Source organism: Myiozetetes cayanensis, unplaced genomic scaffold (assembly GCF_022539395.1).
Source record: "Myiozetetes cayanensis isolate MyiCay16 unplaced genomic scaffold, myiCay2020 scf7, whole genome shotgun sequence".
Lineage (NCBI taxonomy): Eukaryota > Metazoa > Chordata > Aves > Passeriformes > Tyrannidae > Myiozetetes > Myiozetetes cayanensis.
In genome coordinates, this window is record NW_026087964.1 from 4,995,397 (window position 1) to 5,021,445 (window position 26,049).

General features: G+C 40.9%; 1 protein-coding gene across 1 annotated transcript; it reads right to left on the reverse strand.

Annotated features, from left to right (window-relative positions):
- NELFA (negative elongation factor complex member A) lies at positions 1 to 24,174 on the reverse strand. The gene is made up of 11 exons (XM_050337817.1): positions 23,462 to 24,174; positions 16,191 to 16,362; positions 14,882 to 15,043; positions 13,876 to 13,965; positions 11,922 to 12,052; positions 11,663 to 11,732; positions 10,701 to 10,789; positions 9,469 to 9,580; positions 6,947 to 7,203; positions 5,761 to 5,860; positions 1 to 4,257 (listed from the first exon to the last, which is right to left on the reverse strand). The coding sequence occupies exons 1-11, from the start codon at positions 23,711 to 23,713 to the stop codon at positions 4,073 to 4,075; spliced, it is 1,620 nt and encodes a 539-aa protein (XP_050193774.1). The 5' UTR covers positions 23,714 to 24,174; the 3' UTR covers positions 1 to 4,072.
- Between the last annotated feature and the right edge of the window lie 1,875 nt (positions 24,175 to 26,049).

Consider the following 26,049-nt stretch of genomic DNA (forward strand, 5'->3'; position numbering starts at 1 on the left):
TTTCCTTAGAAAATCTAAATTTTTTATTATACATACTGTATTACACTGAAAATACGTACCCAAAGACAGAATATTTTGAATTTACAACTGTACAAAAAAAAAACCAACCAAACAACAAAAAAAAAAACAATAGAAAACATATGGGCTATGCTATAGATGTGACATTTTACAAAATGACAGGTTTTGTTAAAGGCACCAGATTCCCAGAGGGCTCTGGCTTAACATTTTTTAGTCTTTTTTTTTCTTTTTTTCCAGTCAGATCTTACTATGAAAACGTGATTCACCCTTAAACTGTGTAATGTCAAAGTCTCAGGATTTCTTTCATCCGGACACGTGGTCGGCACTTTGACACAACTCAGTGAGAGAAGTGATCAATTCCACACGGAGATGTCAAGCAACTACCAAAGGCCCCTCCCCACCGCATCCTATGGTATTGAACTGAAAGATTAAATGGCAAAGCTAACAGCCAAAATCAGGTTAACCCACAAAATACAGGCCCAATACCAATGTTAACTGTGCTAAGCCTAGACTGGTTTGTATAGAGATTACTACAGAGCACTAGAGAGCAAAAAAATGGTCTAGTGACAAGATGGAATCTGTGATCAGAACTCTTGCTCAGCATCCCTCCTGGGCTCAACTTCTTCGTTACACTCGTTTACGCTTTCTGGTCCTCACAGTACTCATGAATGAAAACGGAGCCAACAGAAACCCAGCACTTCACTGTAGGACAAGCTGTTAAAGCAGCCTGGGCAAGAATTTATGTGCTCTAAGACCAAGTTTGGACAGGATAGGGAAAACACAAGCCACTTTCATTGCCTCTTTCTCCAGTTTTTCATACTCTAAAAATCAAACAAGCTAATTCATGCCATGTCTAGGCTTGCACAGACAGGGGCTTCTCTACAAGTGTGGGCAAGAGAAGCTGGGACATCTTCCTTGCTGAGGTGCAGTTCAAGCCCAAACCTCAACAGTTTGGGCTTGCTATTTCCTAAAGCTTCATGCTTGGATAAAGGGAAGAGGAAAGGACACAAGCAAAGCTTGAAGACTGTGAACTACTTCTATGGTCAATTTCTGGGTACATCTGTGAGTCACTCCAGAGTCGACGAGTGTTTGGTTTAACCTCACAGCACACCCTGAGCCTCAGCTCCAGGGACACATCCAAGCGACTGAGTATTCAAGACAAAAAATATCAGGGGCCAGATTTTGTTCTGTATGCAACAAGTCCAGTACATTGGGATTTCAATGCTGATGTTGCCCTTTCTGATTTGTCTGGCATCATTCCTACTTTCAGAACACTGATCTGAAGATTTCATTTGCTGAAGAGCTCCATGTAGTTTTACTCCTTACTGTATCATTTTTTACAATGTTGCAAAACCTTCCCTTTGTTTAGACATTTAAAAACACTTTCTAGATTCACAGATCAAGCTGAAGTAATGCTCTGATATTGAGGGTCATAAAGTCACTTCAAAAAGTAATTTTTGCAGTGTTGTCTCGTTCTAATGACTGAACAGAATTAAAAATATACTATAGTTCTACTTAAAATTTCCATTTATTGCATATGACTGACTTTAGACAAACAGGCCTGGAGACCAACTGTGTTATGCAGCAAATACAAACAGCAGCATGGTTAAGCTTCCTACATATTACTGCACTCAAAGGACTCCACTGCATCCTAGATGGGCTTCTTGAAGAGGAGAGGGGCAGCTGTCTCACCCCAGCAGCACAGGTCTGAAATCAGACTTCTGTACAACAAGACAGTTTAGTAAGGGACCACAATTACTCTCAAGGAAGCCGGAAGAGCCACCAAGCAGCAGCTCCTGATCACGACTTAGTTGCACAACTCTTTCATCAACAGTTTACAGTGACAGTACATGCCCTTCAAGCCAATTTTCTAAATGTTCATTCTTAAAAACTGTATTTGATAACTGTCCTGCTTGCTAAAGAAGCTGCAAGACAGACAAGTATCATACATGTTTACTGGTCATCACAAGAAAACTTTAAAATCTGAATGCAGACAAGAAAAGGAATGTCACTTTTCTTTAAACCTTTCTTTTCTAAAAGATGAATATTTTCATTTTCTATCCTTAGCCCTTACCATGTAACACACTAAAATCAAATAAGTTATAACCATGATAAAGCATTCTACTGAACTCCTAAAAACTAAAACTCACTACTCATCCTCACTTGTCAGGCTGGTTTCTAGCTGTTTATAAAGAAAAGTTGCAATCAAAATTACAATCTACATTGTTTCTGAAATGGGGTAATTACGTGGAGGACAGCCCCAACGTGACAGTTATATGTGATTAACTTTCACACTAAAACATGCACAACACTCCTTAATGGCAGCAGCTACCCTCACATAACTGGCCATTACAGGAGCTACAACATTCTGCATATTTGCTTAAATAAAGTTAAGAAACCTACACTTTTGGTCACATCTTAAAACACTGTAGAATACAGGGGTTCTTTTGTTATTTATACCTGCCCTGTCCTGTTGAATAGTTTGTTTGAAAAGCTAAAATTAAAATGCAATAAAAATTCCCCAATAAAAAACAAGACTCTAATCAATCATCTAGGTGTCTGTTAGTATACAAATGTCCTATGGGATTTGGTCTGTTTTCTTTTCAGAAAAAAAAAAAAAGAAAAAAGCCTCATTTTGTCCTAAGAGTTCCACTTCAACATGAACCTCTAAGTCAGCCCCAAGGTACCTTCTCAGCACCACATCACCACTCTGCTACTCATTTTTGTATTTCTCCATTCTAAGTAGCATTCCCAACCAAGCACAGCTCCACACACAACTACTGGCAGAGACCAGGCACTGAATCCAAGTCTCCTTCAAATGACGAAGCCAAGTCTCCCAAGGAGGAATCCTGACTTATGTACACAAGTCCTCTCAATAAATGCCAGCTTTGTTTGTACTATTACAGCCAGATTACACCAGCAGTGTGAACACAGTTATAAAGATAAAAACGTGCTTCTACTAGTGGGGGACAAGTATAAGGCACATTTATATGCCAGTATAATTGTGGCCACATTAGCGGTTATACTGATAAAACTACACTGGGTAAGAACCATGGCTACAGTCATTCAGAACTTTTTGGGTCAGGGCATGGTGATCAAACACATTATGACTGCTCTACCAAACAAACTAACACTGCCCGAAGACAACAAACCTACTACTTCTTCTCAGATGTGTGTCTCAACCATTTCTAGGGCCACTTCTAAATTAAGCTCCAACTGGCCTTGAGATGACTGGCTTCCCTTCCTCCCATGCAAGTTATGCTGTGCAAAGGGTTTGCTATGCAAGAGCTTCAGATGGACTTCAACCCCAAGACTTCCATGGCAAAGAGCTGTCACTTCCAGGCAGTGACAAGCCACCACTACTTCTTTAATTTTGACAGTTTTTTTCCTTCAGAAAGTTCTGATTCTTGGTTTCTCTGTATCTCAAATAATGGCAAATACAGATTAACTCATGCTGGGCATGTACACTGACAATATAGCGAGTTAGCAAAGCTGCTCAATCTCATCCTATGACCCAAGCACAAATAAGCTAAACACACAGTGGGTACCTTTAGACACTGACATACTACCCGCAATAGTTATACTGCAGCTGAAATACAAAGTAATCAAGCACTGACTTGTGGTGCTTCAAATGTCCGTTCTTATGACAGAACCCATGTAGCCAAAGAAAATGTTTTTACAATAGAGATCTGTGCCCTCAGTTAACGGTAAACCGTGAAGGACTGTGCAGTAGTCTTCTCTTCCAGCACTAGGCAGTGAACTGCTCCCATCTGTAATCTTTTTTCAGCATCTTGAACTGTAGGAAAACAAAACCACAACAACAATGTCCCCCCATCAAGATCATCTTTCCCACTCCTAAGATTAAAAAAAAAAAAAAGGCGAGTTTGACCCCATCTTCTGTGTTCACTGAGCCCAGTTTGGTTGAAGAGCCACAGCTTCTACTCTGGAGGGTAATAAGAAATGTACACACGAATGCCATTTTGTACAGTTGACATATACTATGAGCTGGTTGACTCTAAGCTTGATTTGGTCCAGTCTGCCATTGCTGCATCTCTTAGGAAACATTAGTTATAGGTTTGTACTTCTTGAATCTGGTCCATTCACCAGTAGCATAGTTCATTTCAAAGACCGTATCAACCAACATAGTGGTGCTGCCCGTGCCATCTGCCTTTGGTAAATCTTCTGTATGCTCACTCAGTTTAATCTGGATGATGTCACCTTGCTCTTGGCAAGGATTCTCTGCAGAAACAAGAATAGAAACAAATTATACATTTCAATACTGTATTAGACAAGATAAAGAGCACTCAAAGGGGGTTCTGATGCTTAAAAAACCCCAATACACAAAAAACAAACCTCAAACTCCCAGCTGAGCAAAACAAACCCAAAGATCTTCCTCCCTCTATACTCCACAGACTGAGCTTTAAGGATAACAAAACCAGTCCCCAAAAGATGAAGCCCAAGGCTAAAGCAAATGGGAGAACAACAGAAGGGGGAGTAAAGCATGCCAGTGCCATTTCTCTCTGCCTCAAGAGTCAGAAGAGAAGCTCATATTTAAATGGGAGTCAGTAAACCTGAACTACCAGAGTTACTTTACTTAGGATACATCTTGTAGTTAAATGCCTCAACAATTTTTAGCTGTTCAGGAAGCCAAAACAGCTTCACTGAAACCACTCATCCCAGACTCAGTTCCATGCCAGTAGAATATTAAATGTTACACTCCAAGGTATTCAAATGGTGTTCAAGAATATCAGTTGGCAGTTATTTACCCAGCCTTCAGAAGGTGCTGACATGATTACTGAAGAAATTCATACTGATATATTCTTTTCTGTTTATGTGAATATATCACACACACACTTCCAAAATACTACTTTATCTTACATTACAGAAAGCTGTTTGTGTAGATATTAAAGTACACCCTCCTGCTGCAATTTGAAGTAGCATCTAGTACTAAAAACACCATCATTAGTGAAACATACACCAAACTTAAAGTCCAAGGATCACCACAGTAACTCTACCCTGGTCATCTTTGCTAATTTGGATTATTGCATTAATCCAAATGCACGAGTCACACTTAGGCTCCAGGGCTCCAGTGATAAGAACCCTCAAATACCAAATTAGAAACCAGAGCTAGTGCAGATGATGGAGTTCACTTAAGGACTCTTAAGCCCCTTCTCATTTTACATCCGATAATCTTGTAGGTAAAACAGCTTTGGTCTATCAAGGCCAACATATAACAGGATCCAGCTATGAGACAGCTTATCTCCCTGTGATTCACAGCACCAGTGGTTATCTAAAGTCTGAGACAGCAGTTGCCAGCTTCTAAAGCAAGGTTCTGTACTACCCAGCTGGTATCTGGACTTGCCACAGAAGAATTTACATTCACTGGTCTTCTGGACAGTGCAGCAGGACCCAGCCAGGCTGTTCACTATTGACCAGCTGCCTTGTTTCTCTTCAACCCCAAGCTGTAATTTTACAGTGTGTTCAGTTATGTATATATTGTGTTCAGCAGCTGTTCTGACAAACTGTTTGACTTACGGGAAATAGACCCCAAAGATCCACTTCCAGGTAGCTACAACTGTAATCCATGAAACTACACCCAGTCCAGAGTAAAGGAAGGAGTCCAGCACATACAGAGGCAAATGTAAAGCAAAGTCTTACAGCCCAGCATTTCTAACTGTGCACGTGTGAGTGCATTTCAGATTTGGGTATTTAGAAGCAAGCTAAATTAGTCTCAGTACATACCTCTGGATCCTGCCATGAATCCAAGAATAAGAGCCTTTTCTGGCCTTGTAACCTTGTTTGCAGTTTTGAACATTTCCTGTGCAGCATACATTTGCTCCCTCTGCAACAGATACAACAAATGTCAATTCCAGTGGAGAAAAACTCTGCCAACAGGGACCATGTTAACACCCACACATGAGCATAAAAGAATACAGTGAAAGCTAGTAGAACCTACAAAAAGTAAACAGAATAATGCCCCTTAACCTCAAGGCTTCCCCCTCTTTTTTAATACTTGCCCCTAATACTTCCCAGCAGTGACAACTGAATTCTGAAAGCAGAAGCCAACCCCCCCCCTTTAAATAGTTACAGAAACATGTAAGAGACTTAATGTTTCCATTATCAATTTTGTGTCCTTTATGGCATAGGAAAAAAGGAAAAAAACCCACAATGCTTCCTCTACAGTCCTACAAACCCAGACTGGCAGTAATGTCAGAGAATTTTCTTTTTTCTTTAATAAATGAGTAGATATACTGTAAAGAAAAATTCACCCACAGTTTCTTAAAGTTCAGACCTTGCAAGCCAGGCTTACAGATGTGCTTAGCAAAGTCTTCAAATTCCATCTTGAATTAGTTACCTACTGACCTTCAAGCATGCACATAATATATGCCCACATACCACGAGTAAGATGCCTCAGGACATATAATTGCTGTTGAGTTGAGTCTCCTCCCCACTCTCAGGCTTTGAAAAACTTGTGATGGGGGTGAGGAGAACAGAAGTAAAGGCTTTCACCTTAGAATAATCTACTGATTATATTTTCTCCTACCACAGCAATGACAGGATCTTTTAAGCAGCTTACATTATGTAAAACTGGCAGGGCAACAGCTCTGCTGGAAATACACCTTTCTCCAAAAATTCTTTATAATGACTAACACAACATTATTTTCCATTACAAACAGAAGCAAACAGAGACATCTTACTGCGACATTAACACTCTACAACTAAAAATGTTGTGATTAACATTAAAACAGCGATGCCAAAAAACCCCATAAAACATTCACATTATCTTTGATTATAAAAAAGCAGCCTCAACCGCTCCATGATCCAATTGCCAGGAACTGCCAACATACTAAATGAGATCAATAATAGAAATCTGTGTTTTCCAACCTACATCAAAAGCACCAGTCAAAAAGAACCTGGTTTTACTTACCGTGAGAGAGAGGCTTTTCTTCGGTGGTGGCTGTTGCTGAGTTTGGGGGGCCACTTGTGGTGCTTGTGCCGCAGGCGAGATGGCAGGAGGCGTGGTGGGTGTGAGGGGTGAGGTAGGTGTAGCTGCAGGTGGATTAGAGTTACTGTTGTACATGGGTGTTCTTTGCTTGAACTGTGCAGGAAGAGTTGTGGTAGCATTGGGAGCCGCAGGCTCTTCAGTCTGTCTGTTAGTCTGCAAGGCCTCTCGTGCAGAGCCAGCTGCAAAAACCAATCAGGATAATTAAAAACATAAACCACAAATAGGGATTAGCTCCACCAATAGCCCTTAAAAAAAAAAAACACTAAAAATTCCAATTATTCCATTTTAGCACCACGATTCAATATGCTAATATCCACATGAAGAATTTGAGAGCTAATGCTCTTTCCACTCAATTACCTTTAGCAATAATTAGACAACAGAGTAATTAGCTGTCCAATATGGATTACACTATATTTAGTATCAAATTTTATGTTTAATGGATATCAGGCTTATTAAATTGAAACTGCTTTATTTACTGCTTAGCTTATACTGCTGCAACAACTGTACTCTGATTCTATCAGGACTATTGCTGTGCTGTTGTGTAGAAGCAAAATCAAAAATATTCCAGTAGTTTTTACCTAATGTAGCAGCAGCTTTCAAAGGAAACAGTAATTAAGTCTCAGCCAGTAACAGATACTGATAATGCAAATATACTTAAAGAGATGCCAGAATTAAATGTAGTTTTCACAAATCATTCATTATTTATACACTAGCTGCTAAGAGCATTATAACCCCACAATATTGACAAGTCTTAACTCTGTTCTTTCTCAAAGTTGATTCATTCACTTGCACTAAGGAAACTACCATTCCAAACCTGGCTGCAGGTGCAGGGAACTTATGAAATCTCAGCAGCTCAATCATACAAGTTACTTATCCAGTCAATGATAACTACCCAGTGGGCACTCACCAGTTACATTCTTTTGCAGCTCTTAGACACAGGCACAGCTGCTTAAGCACCCTTCCCAAAACCCATGGGGTTTAATCTGACCTGTTCAAACTGTGTTCACAGCAGACTAAAAGGCAGGTATTGATCAGAGCTACGCTGATGCCCTTCAGATAAGAGACTTCAGAGAATGAGAGGTTTACAGTGCTCCATCTCACACAGACATGGCATTGCTTTAACAATATGACTATTATCCAGTGGATGTGAAAGGGGACAGTGAACAACTGAGAGGACAAACGTTTGCACCAACTTGTTACTCCTTAATTTTGTACTGTTTTATTACCAGTTTCCTCTCTTGTCAGAATAACTGATTTGCATAAAGCACAGATTTGGTCTCATAATCTGAGGTTGCACAATTAAGACCTGTTACATCTTCCGTGTGCATCTTATATCAAGGGGACAGTTTTATATTCCTTGTCCATAAGAAAAGCTAAATACTCTATGCTCCTGAAATAAAAGTAGAGAACAGACAATAGGGAATTTTAAACTAGACTTTTCCTGCTGTTGAACACAATACCAACACTCTGGAAAACAGTACTAGCTGCTGACACACTGATGTGCTCTTGGCTGTGTTCCTTCTAGAGACGCCGGTTTTCTGCCAGAGAAAGATGTGCATGGACCTTCAGAGAGATTCTAAACCATTCAGAGGCCAAGTGAAATGACTGGGGTTTGCATATGCATTTCTTTGGACTGACCAACATCCCACAGCTCACAAGCAACAGTAAAATTAATGTATTAAACTGAAACGTTGGTTCTCTGTTAACAACCAGGCCTGGTAATGAATCCCAGTCATGCACATCTGTGAGTGCAAGCTGATACACTCCTTTAAGACTTTACACACAGCAGGGATGCAAGAGTAAAACCAAGTGGGTTAAAATAAAAGGTGTAGAAATAAAGGATTTGTACAAACTATTTTTTACTATTGGCAATTTCCTAGAATTGAAAGTAACATAGCACTTCTTCGAAATATGCAGGAGCTCAGAGATAATATCACAGCCATTATCTATCAGACTGTTCTTACAAAGGTAAAAGGAAAATGGATGGCTTAATCCTAGACTATGTGAAAGCTAATATGCACCTGCCTCCAGAAATAAATCTGACTCTTGAAAGCAACTGTTCTGTAAGTGCTAGTATAAGAATGTTTGTATGGAATATATACTCCAGGCTTTTGTTTATTACTGGTGTCTCTTTAGGGATTAGAAAAGCTGGATTTTCTGTTACAGAGTAAAAAAAGAAAAAACCCAAATCAGTAAATCATTTTACTTACTGAACTAGTAAGTCATTTTAAGACTTAAAGCCAACAATTACTGTCTTTATTTAGGGTAAATGACATGTCTGGTAACTTCAAACCCAAAGGTTGGGTTCTTCCAATGGACTTTTTTACTGCTAAGGTGGAGCTTCTCTAGAGGCACAGTAGGTTTATAAATAAAATGACAGCTAGACACTAAAACTGTACAGAGTTGGAGGTACGAGGTCCAAAGAGCAAAAATGTGTCTGTTACCTGGCTGTGTTTCAGAGCTTGGGATATAGGAGGAAGACGGCACCACACTGGGGGTAGCAGGTAAATAACTTGTAGAAGGTAGTGCAGGCTCATTGTTCAATGAGCCAAGTTTCTACAAAAAGGAAGAAAATAAAGTGTTAAAGCCACACTATGTATTTCAGGTGCTGTTTCTGAATTTTAAACACAAGTTCAACATTAGTTTTACCATGATATTCCTTTTGGGAACTTAATTACTGCCTCCTCTGTTAGGAGTTCTACCTAACAACCTGTTCAGAGCTAACTTTCTACTTCAGGCACTAGAAATTTGTGCAGATGGTACCCTGTGAAGAATTACACTACAGAATTAAGTGACCTTCTGCCTGGGCAATCATGCTCTTCACTATTAGTAAGCAGAAACCTCTGTTCACCCATGGGCAAAAGACCTACTAGAATATCACCCAGAGAACACAGAGGCCTCTGGGACATAAGCAAGCAGGAGGCAGCACTAAACAGCTCAGGTAAAACCCTGTTCCCACTGAAATAGGCAGTCAACAGCAACACGATGGATGCCACACAGGATCAAGCTAAAGAAAGCCACTTTTTGTACTTAACTATACATGACACTGCATACATAGTATCTCTGTCAGGATCTTCACTGTCCAATCCAGCCTTATAAACATAAGGGGGTGACAGAGGAAAGAAGTTTTTGGGGAACATGCCTAGCAGACAGATCATTTAAGGCAGCCTCACTGGATAAATGATGGGCATTCTGTAAAATGCAGAGTTTGCTAAAAGAAACAAACTCTGAGCATTCTGCAGAAAGACAGGCAATGACCTTCACTGCTGACTCTGGCCTAGCAATATCTGCCTATATATTGTTTTTTGGCACATGTAACATGCCAAGCAGACAGCTTCTAACTCAGAAGTGGGGGCAGTACACAGAATTCTTTTAAAACCTATGTCCAGACAGAGAAAGAGCTGCATGACAGTTTCTATAACCTACCATATCTGAAACAGGAGGAAAAAAGCCTACACACAACACCTCTCCCTGAGTGAACTACTTCTAGCAACAGGTTAGCTTCTTTTGGGGTGAAAAAATTATGTAAAGAATTTTATATAAAGAAACACATTTAAACAAGTGAGTAAAACATCATTACAGCGTTAAAGTGTTTTAGAATAGCATGCATCATGGTTTGGGTTTGTTTTTTTTTTTTTTCTGACTAGTTGTTTTTCGTTTGATTGTTTGGTTTTACCTGTGTAGACACAAGGCCAGCAGCATAATCTGGGGTAGCATTTTCTACTACAGTTTCTTCTTTGGCTTGTTTTTCCACAACTTCTGTATCTATTGCATAAAAAAAAGAAAAATAGAAGACAGTTTTCTAAAATATTGAATTAAATATACTTCTAAAACAAAGATATAAAAGTGCATTTCTCAAGGTCTGCTAAAACATGATTAAAGAGGTATACGCTGAAAAAGATAATCTCCATTTTTATAATCAAACCAATAATGAACTGAACCACAATATACAAGATACAGTAACTGAGTGATTAAGATACAGTAACTGAGTGATTAGGCAGAACTGGATAACTTTCTGACATTAAAAAGCATGAAAGCCCAAGCAACAACTTAATTCCAAATATAATTTTGATGAGTTTGTTTTTGGTTTTGGGTTTTTTTTTTGTGAAAAATACAAAAAGGTTGTTTTGGAACAGATATGCTGCCTGGTGCATCTTCTTGATATGGTTAAGTACAGCACTGCACTACCACTTGACTTAAAAGCACGATATCAGATACTATTCACTTGTTAAGATCTCTCAGCCAGAATTTTGAAGAGTGCTCCAAGTTTTTTCAACATTACTTTCAATTCATTTACTTAGCCATAACAGGCAGTAGAAGTGAGCAGAATGTCTCAGCACAATTCCAGTACTGAAGCCACTCACACACCTCTGGGCTGCCCAAAGCAGAGCTGACTAGCTCAATCCTTTCCATGATTGAGTGACATTATTACTCGGGCACAAGGCAAGAGGAATGGGAGCACTGAAATAAAACAAGTGAAAATCTTCCCCTGAAACATTTTTGGGTTGGTTCATGTCATTCTCCTGCTCTTTAAAGTTTAGCTTAGGCTAAATTTTAACAAGAACAAAATGGTACTACAAATCTAGATCCTATTTGCAGGCACACCAATAGCCTTTGTAAGAAGAATGCTGTACCAACCTAATGTCTTTCTTCTTCTCTTTGCTTCACGGCCAGCACCAACCATATCCAGCTCAGAGATATCTAAAAGCTACAAAGAAAGACCACAAAGAACTTAATAACCACTGTTAAATGTATTTAGTTTATCTTTAAATATCATCCTTAGCTCTTTTTCTTTAATATATTGATATTTAATTCAAAACAGCACCAGAAACTCACTTCAGATGAGGGAGGAGAACTGAGCAGAAAAAAACAAGAGCCCAAGAATGAGCACACCCACCTTTACTCCCCTTTCTTTGCGCAAAGGTGTTCTTGAAGGAGGAATAGGAGTCCTGTTTCCAGAAGGACTAAATACACTTGGTGCTGAAGTACTCCTGAATGGAGCTTGTTTTGGTATTCCTTTGAGTGGTGCTTAGGGAAGATCAAAAAAAGCAACAACTGATACACACATTTAGTTATGAAAGACATATTGTTCAGCTTTTTCACTCCTTAAGGCATTCCCTACCTCCCCTTTAACTTCAGATGTTTATAATGTGGAACTGCCTATAACACACTACATGTCCCTCAAAGGTCAGATTGGGTATTACCCTTCAAGGAGTAAGAGGCAATCTCTAGGCTAATACTTGCAACCCTGTTCTACTTGAAGTATTCAAATGGGTGCACTCATAGCAAAATCTACTTTTCCCACACACCCTGATGCTTTCTTTACTTGTAAAAAGTAAAATCTGAACAGATAAAATGGTATAGGACATAAATGTTTGGAATCTAATTATTGCCAAAGTTGCTCCTGGAATTTCACGATCTGGTTACTTGGGTAAAACTGTATTTAATCAAAGATTCTTAGCCAAGCTTCTGCAGGGCTAAGGGCTCATATCTACTGAAAATGTAAAGGAGTGCTTCACACAGGGGTTTGAAATTCTAGAGCTGCTGTTTGCACAAGAAGCAAGGACCCAATTTGGGTCTACAGTGCAAACAGAACACCTGCTGTCTCAATCAGTCTCAGCAGAATCAGCTACCCTTGTAAGCAGCTGTTTTCCCCCAGCTCTACACTGCTGCCCTTTACCTCACACTTAATACTCCTGCTAAATACAGCATTCTTTTACCTACCAAAAAATTAGGGACACATATACATTATCTATCAGGTCCTTGAGCCTCCTGAAAATCTCATCATATTCTTTAAGTTGTAAGATAAACACAGAACTTCAGTTTGATGTTAGAGACTCTGTATCCCTCTACATGTTGTCCTGAAAACCCTTTGACCACAGGACAACCCTCTGACCCATGTGAGTAGATTCCAGCAGGGCAAACCTCAGCTGGTGCCCAACTCCTATTTCTAGAGACCACCTGGCTCCAAAGGCCAAGTCTAAAAACTGGCTTTATTAGTTCAACAGCTAAACAGAATGCCAAGAACTAATGGTCATTTTCTATACTGGGACAACTTTTAGTTCAAATTACAACCAGACTTTCTGCATTTCCTGCACGAACATGAGGCCAAACTTCGGTCCTCAAAGCCACATCTTAAATAGCATCGGCACAAAGTACTTCATAGCTTCTACCCACAAAACCAAGAAATCAAAGTTTCACACCTCAGCATCATATTGGAGGCCAGAAAAGTTATACTTGAGCAGTGATTTAAAGTATGTAACTAATTTTGAGTCCTCCTCTTGCTTCTACTCAAAAACTTACTTGAAAAAATTCAGTAGTTGGGGAACTTCAGCAAACAGTTGAAATCTCTTAATATAAAGCTGAAGAATCATTATAAATGTCTGTCATGCCCATTAAACAGAAGTCAATGCACAGCCTTGGCTGCAGAGAACACACTGTCCCCCTTCTTTCTCCAGACAGAATTATACAAATGCAATAGTTTCAGTCTAGTTCACAGCAGACTACTGTGATCCACTCAGCTCCCTTTCAGAGCAACATGGCTTAGTCAGGAGTTATTCCTGGAGTAATGCAAATTAAATTCCTACCAAAGTCTACAGGCATGATCTGGCTGCATACATTTTAGAAGCACGGCAGATATACTTGCCATTTAAAAAAACCTCCACGCTCTCGTTCTTTCTGACAAGACATGTCAGAAATATTTAAATATCAAGAGAGAGGGAGGCAGAAAGGGAGAAATCCTTTGCTTCAAAAAGAATTAAGTTTTTGTAAAAAACAGATGGTAATTTTATCCTTCATCAAGGCCATTTTATCAGATTTTCTTTCTGAAAAGTGATGAAAGTGAGCCATACTTGTTGTATCTATCTTTTTGACCAGTCCCCTGCCTTTGGCATGGAAAGGCACTCCTGCAGTCTTCTTGAGCTGTTGTGCAGTTTCTGTTGCTAAAAAGAAAAAAAGCTTTAGTTATTACAGTACTTACGTGGGAAAAAACACAACACATTGCTTCTTATAAAAATGTTAACTAATACGTAAAGAGAGGGGAATAGCAACAAAGGAAGAATTATATTTTAATTAAAACCCAGGTCATTTGCATGAAGTAAGCACAGTATTTGGAGAAAATGAAAAAAAATCAATGACTATGCAACTGACAAGGTGATCTAAAGTAAAAGAGATTACCAAAATAAAATAGTTTCAATATCTATTGAGTAAATTGTCTAAGTTACATATAACATCATAAAAAGTTACAAATCTTGTATTTAACCAGATCAACTACTCAAGTCACGTGCAAGAAAGCAGCAAACTGCTGCAACAGAACAGCAGCTACAGTAAGCTATTTTAAGATCACTTAGTTCAACCAGCTACCAATATGTCCATGTACACATATGCTGCCTTTTTTTAGTGAAAACTCTCTTGGCTTTCACACCCTATATAGCCAATATTGAGCAAAAGGAAAACATTAATTAGCAGCTCTTGCTCCCTGTTGCAAAAACACACCGCAAAATAAAACTGGGTTCTCATTTTACTTTTGTTTCAGAAGCTTTAACCAACACTGTCCCTCACAAGTCCTCACGTGTTAAATATACCCCTGAGAGAACCCATCTGTGCTTTAAAAAGCTACAGCTCTTTGTATGCCTTGAAATCTGAACAGCATTTAAATCACGATTAGCATTTTAATGTAATCATGGTCGGGGATGACTTGCACCTGCTCTTCCACACTTCAGTCCAGAAAGAAAAAAAAAATCATCCAAAATTCTTGTAACAGAAAATTTTAATGTATATCACCATGTTGGAGAATAAGACTGAATATAAATTTTCCTTTCACCATTCAATTTGCTATACAATCTTAATATTACTTACACTTCTGCAAGAGTTCAGCTCTGAGAGTGGCACTTTTAGGTTTCCTTTTCAGCTGGAAGTGTTTCACTGGGGGAGTAAGTGGCCCAGCTAGTGTTGTCAAGGCATTTTTGTTTAAGTATTGGCATTCCAACGGCAACATAGCTGAAGTTTCACATTCACTTACTGCATAAAGAGTTAACAACAGGACATGGGTATTAGCACCTCTTGACAGCTAATTACAAAACATTTTACAACTAGACTGTACAGGTGGTTTTAAATTTTAGATTACTTTTTTAAACACCAAGAGTAATTTAGTTCCAATTATTACACAGAGTATAACCAGTTATTAGGATGTTTGTTTTTCACATTAGCTTCATGAAAGCTTCCATGTTAACTATACCTGGTCAAATTACAGGAATCTTAAATATGCTACTATTGTCAAAAAAAGATAAATTATTTAATATCAGATTCCTTAAAAATTACACATGAAAAGGAAACTACTGAATAAAGTCCAAATCAAGTGTGAACAGACAAATTATTGTTTGTTTACAATAAGAAAATGTTTCCACCTCCAAGTCATTTCATTATTGTTCTGCTGCAATCCCAACTCCAAGATCACGTCTGTCCACTTAATGCCTGAGGGCTTTTTCTAGGCAATGTGCTGAAATAAACCCACTGAAGTACGAGTAGTTTTGCATCACCATTTACTACACTGCTTGAAGCAGCAACTGTGCAAGTGCTGTGCCCACATTTTCAGCTGCTGGGCAATGTGCAGCTATTTGGACATCGGCAGCACAACTCTTCCTGAGGTCAGTCCCCCCTCCAGCACCTATCAGCTGTTGCCCAGAGGACTTCCAGCAGAGGCAGCCCACCTGCCTAGTGCTAGAGGGTGCTTCCACACACACGAGGCTGTCCACACAGGAAAAACAGGCACTTACTGCCTTCTTCAGTACTAGGACATGAGACAGCAACATAAAAAGCCCCCTAATTACTGCAGTCAGTCAGTCAGTCGTTACCCATCACTGCACACACAGCCTGTCTGACACCAATGAACCCACATTAACTTGTCCGTTGCCCTGTACCAAGACCCAGGGCAATATCAGACATGTAAGTTCTGATGATGTCTGAAAAGACATTTTGGGAAGTTACCGTATCACAGTTCCCAGTCCAGTAACATTCCATGTCATGAACTGGGGTAGTTCTGAGACAAGACATTCTGCTTGTCCTGGTACCTCTACTGTTAAGAAAGCAGGACTGAGGGTGAAATGATAGGCTATTCTTGAAAAAAGGCACCATATTTCTGCAATTTTCACCAACAGGAAGGGCTTACCTTTCTCTCTAAGCTCTCCTAAAATATCTTGAACATTGGGATTCTGTTCTTCAAGATCAAGGTTAAGGGAGCCAGTATCTGGAAAGGATTTTAAAATATCAGCTACCATTAAGACCCAGGGGTCTGAATCCAAGGTAGCGAGCTGGATAATTTCAGTCAGTGCCCCTTTCATCTAACAAAAAAAGAAAAAGAAAATCAACCAATTGGAAGCAGTTTTAAACAGGTTATAGTTGGATTTATTTTAAAGACACTAGCATAAACATGCACAATGTTTTACTACCGGGGAAGGGAAGAGGGAGATTGTTTCCACAAAGTTATACATTAACTCTACAATTAAGTAACAAATGAACCAAAGTAATTTTTTTCCAGTGCCTTCAGCCAATCTTACCCCAGTTTGTTTTGAACTTTTGGCAGTACAAAGCTTTGTTTAGCACTGAACATTTTTACTAAAAGCAGCAGGTCAAATTCTTAAATTATTGTCTCCTTATGTTCTACACTCATAGTCCCAGTGTACCCACACCTTCTATTCAGTGATAGGAATATGCACCTAGAATACAAGTTATTTAAACAGGCATCTAAGTGAAGATGTGCCCCTTACTGAGCTACAGTATAATTAAGCAGACCAGACAGTATATGCATTGTAATTGAGTCCTCAAAATCATGTGTTTCAGACTAATCAAAACTGTATTGTTTGACAAAAATTATGTATTACAGAAATAAACACAGGCCTCCAATATGTCACAAGTACAAAGATTTTCTACCTATCCAGAAAAGTTAATTTTTTTTAATGCACCAATCTTGAAGAATGCTAAGTAATGCATAAGATGAATTTAAAAAGTCTCATTGTCAGAGTAATTTTTTTAATTACTGATCAACGTGTCTGTTGGTACTATGAAATGAGTATCAAAGGTGACTCCAGTTAGAGGTTTACACAGTGAATCTCTTAAATGAGTGGTTCACTTCATTCACAGGTCAACTGGAACTCCCAAAGACAGAACACTTGCTTTTTTAACTGAGTACATTTTCATGTAAGCATTACAGTATTAGCTTCAGAGAACTAAGATGTTCGAGATGTACTGCATGTCTATCAAACCACAAAACATAATGGTAAAATTACATAAAGTATTTAAATGTACTCTATCTGTATGGTATTAACATCGAAGAATGCAGAAGCAAGTATAAGGAAATATGTGAATTTTGATTTTTCACAACCCATTGTGGCACATACAGCTTAGTTACAGTCTACATGTTTCTGAACACAGAAAGACAAGAGACTCATCTTCACCTTTATGCTGTATTCCTTTCCCTTCATTTAAAGCCAGTCTTTTTTTATATGAAAACATTTAATAAAATAAACTTACTCTACTCAGCTTACTTTCAACTTTAAGAAGTAATAGTTAAACCTCTGCTCCCCATTACCCCCATCCACTTTTAAACTCAGAGGCAAACAAACACTGACGTTTCTCAATTCCTTCCACCCACCCGATGTTATTGCCCTCTCACTTTGGAAGGGTTTACAAGTCCACTATAGAGCCTGCTTGTCCTTCGCCCCCTGCACGTTTCAGGGCTCACAGTAACGTGCTTGTGAAACAAACTGAATCAGTTAATCCGACAGAAGACCAGCATCTCTCCAGCTTTAAGCTGAACCAGCTCCTGGGCGTGACTGACTGCAGACACACCAACACCAGAACCACAAAAAGAGTGGAGCAGGAAGGAGACTCCACATGAGCCAGTTGCCATCTTCAGCAGCACCACTGACTTGCTTTGGGTTAAACTGAGCCCATCACCAGGACCACACACCGCTTAACGTGTTGTCCAATTTAACTAATGCACACCCAGTGGAAAGAATGAATCTCTGAGGTCCTAATCTTCACTATTCTCCACTGCTCATTCATTTCTCAGTAAATATAAGCCCACCATAACCTCCACACAGACTGTTCACTCTCCCTCCTCTAACCTAAACTGCTCATCAGAAGTCACTTCTATAGTGGAGGAGGATGACTGTGAACATTATCAAAACAAAGTCTTTTATTCTCCTATCTATCCTTCAAGAATCAAGGTACTGATTTAGACAAAACACCTGAAAACCTAAAACATGCCATGAGAGCTAATGCATTTATAGCTTTTACAAGCTTTTATCTGGACATCACTAACGCAGGTAAGTGCACAGAATGTGATTTCCTCCATCAAAGCAAACTCAGGCAATAGCTAGAAGAAAAATGTCTCCTGTATCCTCACAATTTACCCTTCATATCTGCTTCACAAAACTTCTCTTTCTACCAAAAACTCACAGAGCTACGTGCCTATACTACATAAGTTCCTAGAGAGCTCTTGTCTGGGCTTGTTGCATCCCCACCGTTCTCAGGGCTAAAGTTCATGGGAGATATTTATGCCACAACCCACCACTACACAAGCCTTTGGTTCCTTCAAGAAAGGAGCCCAGAAACAACTTGTTTGCCTTGCACTGGGTAAATAACATTATCACAAGGCCTCAAGGCAGAAAGAATGTGATGGAAGAACAGTCACTGTCACACACAAGGAAGCAAAGCACATTAACTCCTACTGTGAGCTAACCTGACCTTGCCTAAATAGGGGTTTGCATTTAACAACCCTGGATTCAAGTTTTGACTCAGGTTTGTCTTCAAATGGCAACTTAAATACATGTTCCCATTTCACTGTTCAACTGGCAGCTGAAAAAAACACAACTTCGTTTGTGGTTTGAGAATGCCTGAAATGACACTTAAAATAACAGGGAATCCTACATACAGTTTTTGGGTTACTTTACAGAGCACAGCCACAATCCCAAACTCTTAATTGTCTAAGATTGCAACACTGGGTCAGTAAGACTCCCTTTAGCTCCAACCAGCATCCTGTTAAGCATGAATGTCAAGATCTGATGCAACATGTTCTGGCATTTTTCTCATCTGAAACTTAAGCATCTCAAGTATTTTTCTCAGCCTGCTGGCACACAAGAAAAAGCATAGGGCAGGACTAGAAACATTTAGCAAGAAAGGATCAGGTAGGATGGAAAATGTTTGGGAACAGAGACAAAAGGCAGATTAATAATGGCTGTGCAGGAAGAATACATAAACAGGAATGTGGGAAGGAGTAAAAAAGGGAATGTTACGAGTAAGGCATAACATGATGGCTCTGAGATGACTTCTTGCAAAGAATTCCCATTCATTTGTTTTATATTATGCCAAAGTTAATATATGGGACTATACCTATAGACAACTGCATCAACAAGTGGCTAATAAACAAAATTAAGTTTTAATCTTTCAGGGGCCATAGAGGTGATACTTAATAGATATTTGTATTATTATTATAGAGCATTTTCATTAAACTAAAAGCACTGGATTGAAAGTAGAGTATTAATATTTACACAGTACAAAACCAGGATGGATCAAGTTATCACTGTTGTACGTGGTTTGCATTTTAATCACGAAAAAGAGTAGAAGTGGCCAAGAGCACTATTAGATTAAAATATACTATATTACATCACAGAAGAATTAAGAACACTAAGTGCAGGCCAAAAAGATGCAGAGCAGCCTGTTCTGAACACAGGGAAAGGCAAGTGTCACGTGTCCTCTTACTCCTTTGCACCAGTACTCCACAATTCCCACTTCCATGGATAGATGACTCCTGGTTCACATAAGCCAAAAGGAATAAACAGTTTTGACTTTTGCTCTCTTGCAGCTACTGTAATAAAAGGGCAGGCCCCTGCTGGGATAGGGATCTTCCTCTCAGGATAATTCAGAGAGCACAGAAGCACAGTCCTGATTCCAAACTTGGTTGTAACATCACAGTCTAACCCTGAACAAATAAATTAAACATTGGCACAGAAAGAAAAAACTTGCACTTGCCACTGTGAATCAGGTTAACAAGAATATAATATACAAAATAAACAGAAGTAACTGTTCTGCCAAATTCACAACTGAAGCTCTGGTCAGCACCAGACTGAGCTTTAGGCATCATTTCAAATGAGCGCAATTATCTAGAAAAAATTTAGCAGCTGAAAAGCTGGGAGGCTGAGAGATTCAGGAGTTCCCAAGTTCTGCCCAGAGAATTGCGGTGGGAAAGGGTATTTTTGATAACTGCCTACAAAACACAGCTTAGGATGAAAATGAGAGCCAATTATTCTTACTAGTTAGCAGGAACAAACGTGCAGTAATGAGGTTCACAGCATGATAAAAAAATGAGGTTTATTACCTATCCCACAGGAGTATTATGAGGATTAAGTCACTTATATCTATATAATATTTGCAGTGTTGAATGAAAACATTATGAAAATTGAGAGATATTACATATGAGGGAAAAAAACACTTAAGTGAAGGACTGAGCTTTCAAGAGAGCTCATTGAAGATTCACTTGTCTAGACTGAAGCTTTCACAGAGATTTAGAAAGGACCAGCAGGAATTAAATCCCTTCTAAAGCAAATACCATCACAGTTTCCTAGATTCCCACATAACTTTTTACTCAAATGTCCTCTCACAAATGGTTTCCATGTTATCCTAAGCCTTGGTGAAAATGCTATTACAGGGAAAACAAGGAAACTCAAAAAAGAATTTGAGGAGAAACAACCAAGTCGAATCTGTTATCTAGAGAGGGGAACATCTTTTAACATCTAACATATTCTGTACCCACTACTGAGATTCCCAAAGCTTTACAAAGCTGATGCAAAACATTTTCCAATGCAATTAAGCTTCCAAATGCCAGCTCAATGCTTCTTGCACATGATCGATACACACTGGCACATGGCATGGAAGCCACACGTGTGACTTTCCGAAGAGACTCATTAAGTTCTCTCACAGTTAAGTTTAATCACTTTGAGATACAGCAGTGATTTCCAAATGACTGAATTCATTTACAGGCAGCTACAGGTACCCTGTCCTGGCAGGAGGACACCACATCCAGCACCCCCCAGCACACGGAGCAGGGGCTGCTGCAGATCCACACTGCACACAAACACATCTCTCTGCTTTCTGGGTATCGTATGCAAGACACTCGATGCCAGTTAAAATACAAAAAATATCTCAACAGTGAGTTATGTAACAGATCTCCACAAATACAACTATTTTAGCAAATTCACCAAAAATGATGAGTGTCTGATAAGGCAACATCCCTTTCTGTCAGCAGTTTGTTACATCAGCTATTTTTACCACCTATAGAAGGAAGTCTATAAGGATAATAGCAGGCCTACTAGCGATGTTAAGGGTTTCTGACTCATGAGTTTTTCCATTTTTTAACCATTTTTTTTAAGCCTTTCCTCCCAATTTAAGAAGAAAAAAAGAAAGTCACATCCCTGAAATAATTAAGATGCTACAGGTAGATCTCAATCAAGCATGACCTGTTTACAATGAAGGATGAAATTTTTATTGAATTCATGAACTTCACCAAACTGAGAAAATCCCACAATATTCTGTTAGAGTGGTAACAAGAGCTTTGTATTTGGAACATTCTGACCACTTGAAGGATACACTAAAAGGCACAGCAACTGACTTGCTCCTCTCTACATACACCTTATCTCCACAGCTAACAAAAGCACAGATCCATCTTCCTCAGATTTGGTTTAAAACGTGGGAGTTTTTTACCCACCCAGTGAACACTCTTACAGCATTTCAACAAATTACTTCAGTTTGCTTGAATGCTGCTCCCTCAAAGAACTGGCATGAGCGTTATTTACGAAGGTCCCTAAGCTTTTTGAAGCTCTTTTCAATCTAAACCCACCACTAATTCATTAGCCTTTTCTAAATACCGCATTTCTCATTTGTTCCAGGCTACTTAGATTTTCACACTTACTTCAGAACAATTTTGTTAACTCACGAGTTCACACGAGCTCTCATCCCTCCCTTCCGCCCTTGGTTATTCAGTTTGCGCAAAGTATGGCCTCATTTGTCACACACAAGGGTGACAGCTTATGCACTGGACATTAATATCATGTTTAAAAAAAAATAAAAAATCAGCTTAAACGTGCTGAACAAGAATTTTTTTTAAAGTGACACCAGTGTAACAAAGTGTAACCACTCAGATGCACGTGGCAAGACAGGCACCGAGGTACACTAAATTACTGCTTAAAGGTGATGCTTGTCCACTTTCAGCTTAGGAGCAGCACAAAAGCTGAGCATACAATAATCCAGCTTAGATACCACACCCTGCTTAGAATATATATGTGTATTAAGCCTAAGCAGCAGCTGTGTCCTAGCCAAGAAAGAGACTGGTGCAAGCACAGCTGGGATACCCTGCACAGAGGGAGGACTAACTACACCACTTCCATGGCTGTTACCAGGAACCAACACCTTACATGACAGAAGCAGGAGAGGAACTCCTTGAATCTGGCTAAAGAAACAAGATTTTCAATCGTTCTCCAGCTACTGCCCCAAACACCAATAGGTAAGAATAAGCCAGGTACAGTCCAGGGCCAAGGGACTAAGGTTGCAGAGCCAGCTCACACTAGAGCCAGCCAGTTTATTAGCTGGGGTGGGAGTGTAAAGGAAAGCACCAGCTGTTCCCAGAAAGGTAAAGAGAGGCACACAAAAAGCATGGCAATTTTCAAGAAAACCCTGGCTCCAAGAGGGTGGGGAAGAGCCCAGTCCAGTGCAGACCCCAGATCTTCCACTCCCAAAGTTTCAGCACTTGCTGCTGTCCTTCCTAGAGCCGAGATGTTCGACTTGTGACACCTACACAGCTGCCAGTGCTAAGGAAGGAGTGAAGGAAGCTCCTAAAGGATCCTGCCTTTCTGTCCTAGCCCTACAACAACCACTGCCTCAGAATAGCCCTCTTCCCCAGAAAGCACTCGAAAGCGTCCCAAAACACAGCCGTGTGGGGGCACGCCATGGCTCGCAGGTCCAAACTGCTTCTAAAAGAATAATGCCAGCCAGGGAGTCCCCGAAGCGCAGGAAGAGGAGGAGCAGCAGCAGCAGCAAAGCTCCCACTCCACTCTCTTCTTTATCACGGGCAATCTCAGCGCTTCCCCTCACACCGAGGACCGAGTCCTCCCCCTCCTCGTCCAAGAAAGTCTGCAGGGGAGAGGCGGGGATGGCTGTGGGGAGCAGCCCCACCACACAGCCCTGCCCGTGAGGGGCTCCGGCCGCTCGGCTTCGACCCCCGGCGTCTGTGGGGGAGCCCGGGGTGTCCCCTCCCCGCGGACAGAACAGGGCGGGCGGGGGAAGCGGTGCTGCCGCCCCTTCTTCCCCTCATGCCATCTCCGATCTCTTTCCCCCCCTCACACACACCCGCGCCGCGCTCCGCTGCGGCTCCTGCCCGGCTCTCACCTCATCCACCGCCCGCCGGGGCAGGTGCAGCATCCCCAGGAGCAGCTTGAGCTTGACGGCCGAGGAGAGGCCGTGGAAGCAGAGGCGGATGTTGTCGATGACCGAGGCCGTGAGCAGCGAGGCGATGCTCGGCGGCGCCCACAGCTCGTCCGTGGAGCCCAGTTTGTTGTGCAGCCACAGGCCGGTGTCGCTCTCCCGCATCGACGCCATCTTGGGAGCGGGGCGAAAAAAGAGGGGGTTCTCGACGGGCATTTTATGAAGGCACCTAAAGGGAGGAAGGGAGGGGGTGAGGACCCCTGCGGGTCGCCGTCCTGTTCGTAAGCCAAAATGGCGGCGCCCAATGAGGAGGTTGCGCTACGGGAGGCGGAGGCTCTGCCGTAACCTAAAATGGCGGCGCCCAGAGACGGAAAATAGCGCGGCTCCTCTCATCCCTCGGGTAGATGCAAAATGGCGCCCGCCGCGACCTTCCTTCCGTACGGCAAGATGGAGCCGCCTCACCGCAGAGAAGCTCTTCTGTCAGCCCCTCATTGTCCCTCAAAGCCCGCCCCGACTCCTCCGGGACTCTCCCGGGCCAGAAAGGCACGAGAACTGGGAGCGGGGCGCCGAGCCACCGCGGGGCCGGGCAGCGGGGCTCAGAGGCAGGACTTCCCTGCTGCAGCTGGGCCGGCCACCGCGCCTCCCGGCACAGCGCTCGGCGAAGCACCACGTCTCCTTCCCTCATGGCCCCGAGGGCGGGTCCCCCGCTCCCTCAACCCCCTCCTGCCCTTCCTATGGCCGGACCGTGTTCCCACCCAGTACCGCCGGGAGCTCATTAGCGCTAATGGCCCCTTAAAGTGCCTCAAACCACGGCCGTGTCCGCCTCAGGCGCTGTTAGTCCGGCTCACCAAGCCCAGCTCGGGCCAGGTGCTGCGGTGCTGCGATTTGACAGAAGTTGAGTGTCTCCCTCACGATTTTCCCCAGAGGTGTGTGTGGTGGGTGCTTCAGCGATGTAGGAGGTTACCTCGGTGTCTGCAGCACTAGGGGTAGGCGCTCAGAAATTGGGGTTGGTGTGCATACAGTCGTATTCCCCAGCGATTCGACTCATTGTTATTTAAATATGAAAATCAGTTGCCTAAATCCCGGAGGATTCATCGTCTTTCAAACGCAGCATAAACGGCTCAATTTGGTGTCTTTCTAGTTGAAATCAAAGTACAGGAGCTGTAGGAGTGCGTAGCAAATTCCCTTTCTCTCTTTCCCTAAGTTTTTGAATGAAAACATTTTCTTTACAACATTCTTCCTTTCAAGGATGTCGCTTACGACCTGATTTCTCTGAGAGAGCAGACCAGTTGTTGCCGGAGCGCTTTATTTTTATTTCTCCAGTAAAGAATCACCGAATCGTTAAGGTTGAAAAAGTCTCTCTGAGATCATCGAGTCCAACCCCTAACCCAGTGCTGCCAGCTCTTAGGTGCTATGACTTCTGTCGGTGTGGAAGTGTTTTAAAGCAAAGGATTTCTGTGTGAATAAACTATATATTGGGACGTGGGGAATTTTTTTTCTGGAGCTAATCATGCGTTTAGTTGGTACTGTCAATGTATACTCAAGTCTGATTTAAGATAAACCTTTTGTATGAAGTGAGCTGACATTCTAGAACAGCAAAATCGAAGTTGAGGCAGTTTGTGTAGCACATAAATATCCAGAATTTCAGTTGATCTCTGTCTTGGTATGTTAGTTCAGTACATAGCTGTGGGGGAATTATTTATCCACAAATAACTATTTATCTGTTATCTTGTACAGAAAAAAAAAATTGTAACTAAAAGACTGCAGTAAGTGATTAAATTAAAAACAGAATAGGAAATTAGTTAAATCAAGGGGTTTAAAAATAGCTGTAAAGGAACTGTATTAGTTTAGACATATAGTTAACATGTAATTATCACTTATAACCTTTATCCTTCATTAATTATACCCAGCTGTTTACAATGGGCACCAGTACTGGTAAGACTTGGGTATGTGCCTACCCATTGAGTTCACTGGCATTATTTGTTTCATGGTAGGAGAGTGAGTTTTGGATTACCTGGCATAGAGAGTGTGTATTCCTGTAGCTTGCATGGCCCCTCATAGATTTAGGTCTGATTTTACTTAAGAGTATGGACTCTGCTGTGAGAAAACATTCTGAAAATTAGAAAGTGCCAAGTGGCACAATTGTGGAAAAAACAAAACAACCCCAAACTTATTGGTGAGACACAGCTTAATATTTGACCCTTAACTCTGCCTTCTACTGTCAGCTACTTTTGTAAATGTATAATCCATGATTCAGCGTAATTACAAAAAAAAAATCTAATAAACCAAAGAAAACTAGTGACAATCTCACCTTCTAATGTGAGGAGAAGAGTAACCAATTCCTTTTAAAGGTGTGTGTGGGGGAGGTAAATCAGAGAACACGTTTGTACAGCTGGTTGTCTTCAAGCAGTAGCTAAAAGAGAGTTAACCCGTTCATGAAATGGCACAAACTCCACCAGTTCAGATGGACTGGAGTCCAAAGATGTCCAAAGACAGGGTAGTGTTGTTTCAGTACAGTTTGTGTGGGATTAGGCACTGGGCTTTCCCAGGCA

What these genes read in the sequence shown, in the direction of transcription:
- NELFA (XM_050337817.1), bottom strand. Translation starts at nt 23,713, where the DNA reads ATGCCCGTCGAGAACCCCCTCTTTTTTCGCCCCGCTCCCAAGATGGCG. An exon ending in AGAAAAGCCTCTCTCTCACG is followed by an intron (nt 5,861 to 6,946) that starts GTAAGTAAAACC and finishes TATCTGTTGCAG; the next exon opens with AGGGAGCAAATGTATGCTGC. An exon ending in ATTCATGGCAGGATCCAGAG is followed by an intron (nt 4,258 to 5,760) that starts GTATGTACTGAG and finishes TTGTTTCTGCAG; the next exon opens with AGAATCCTTGCCAAGAGCAA.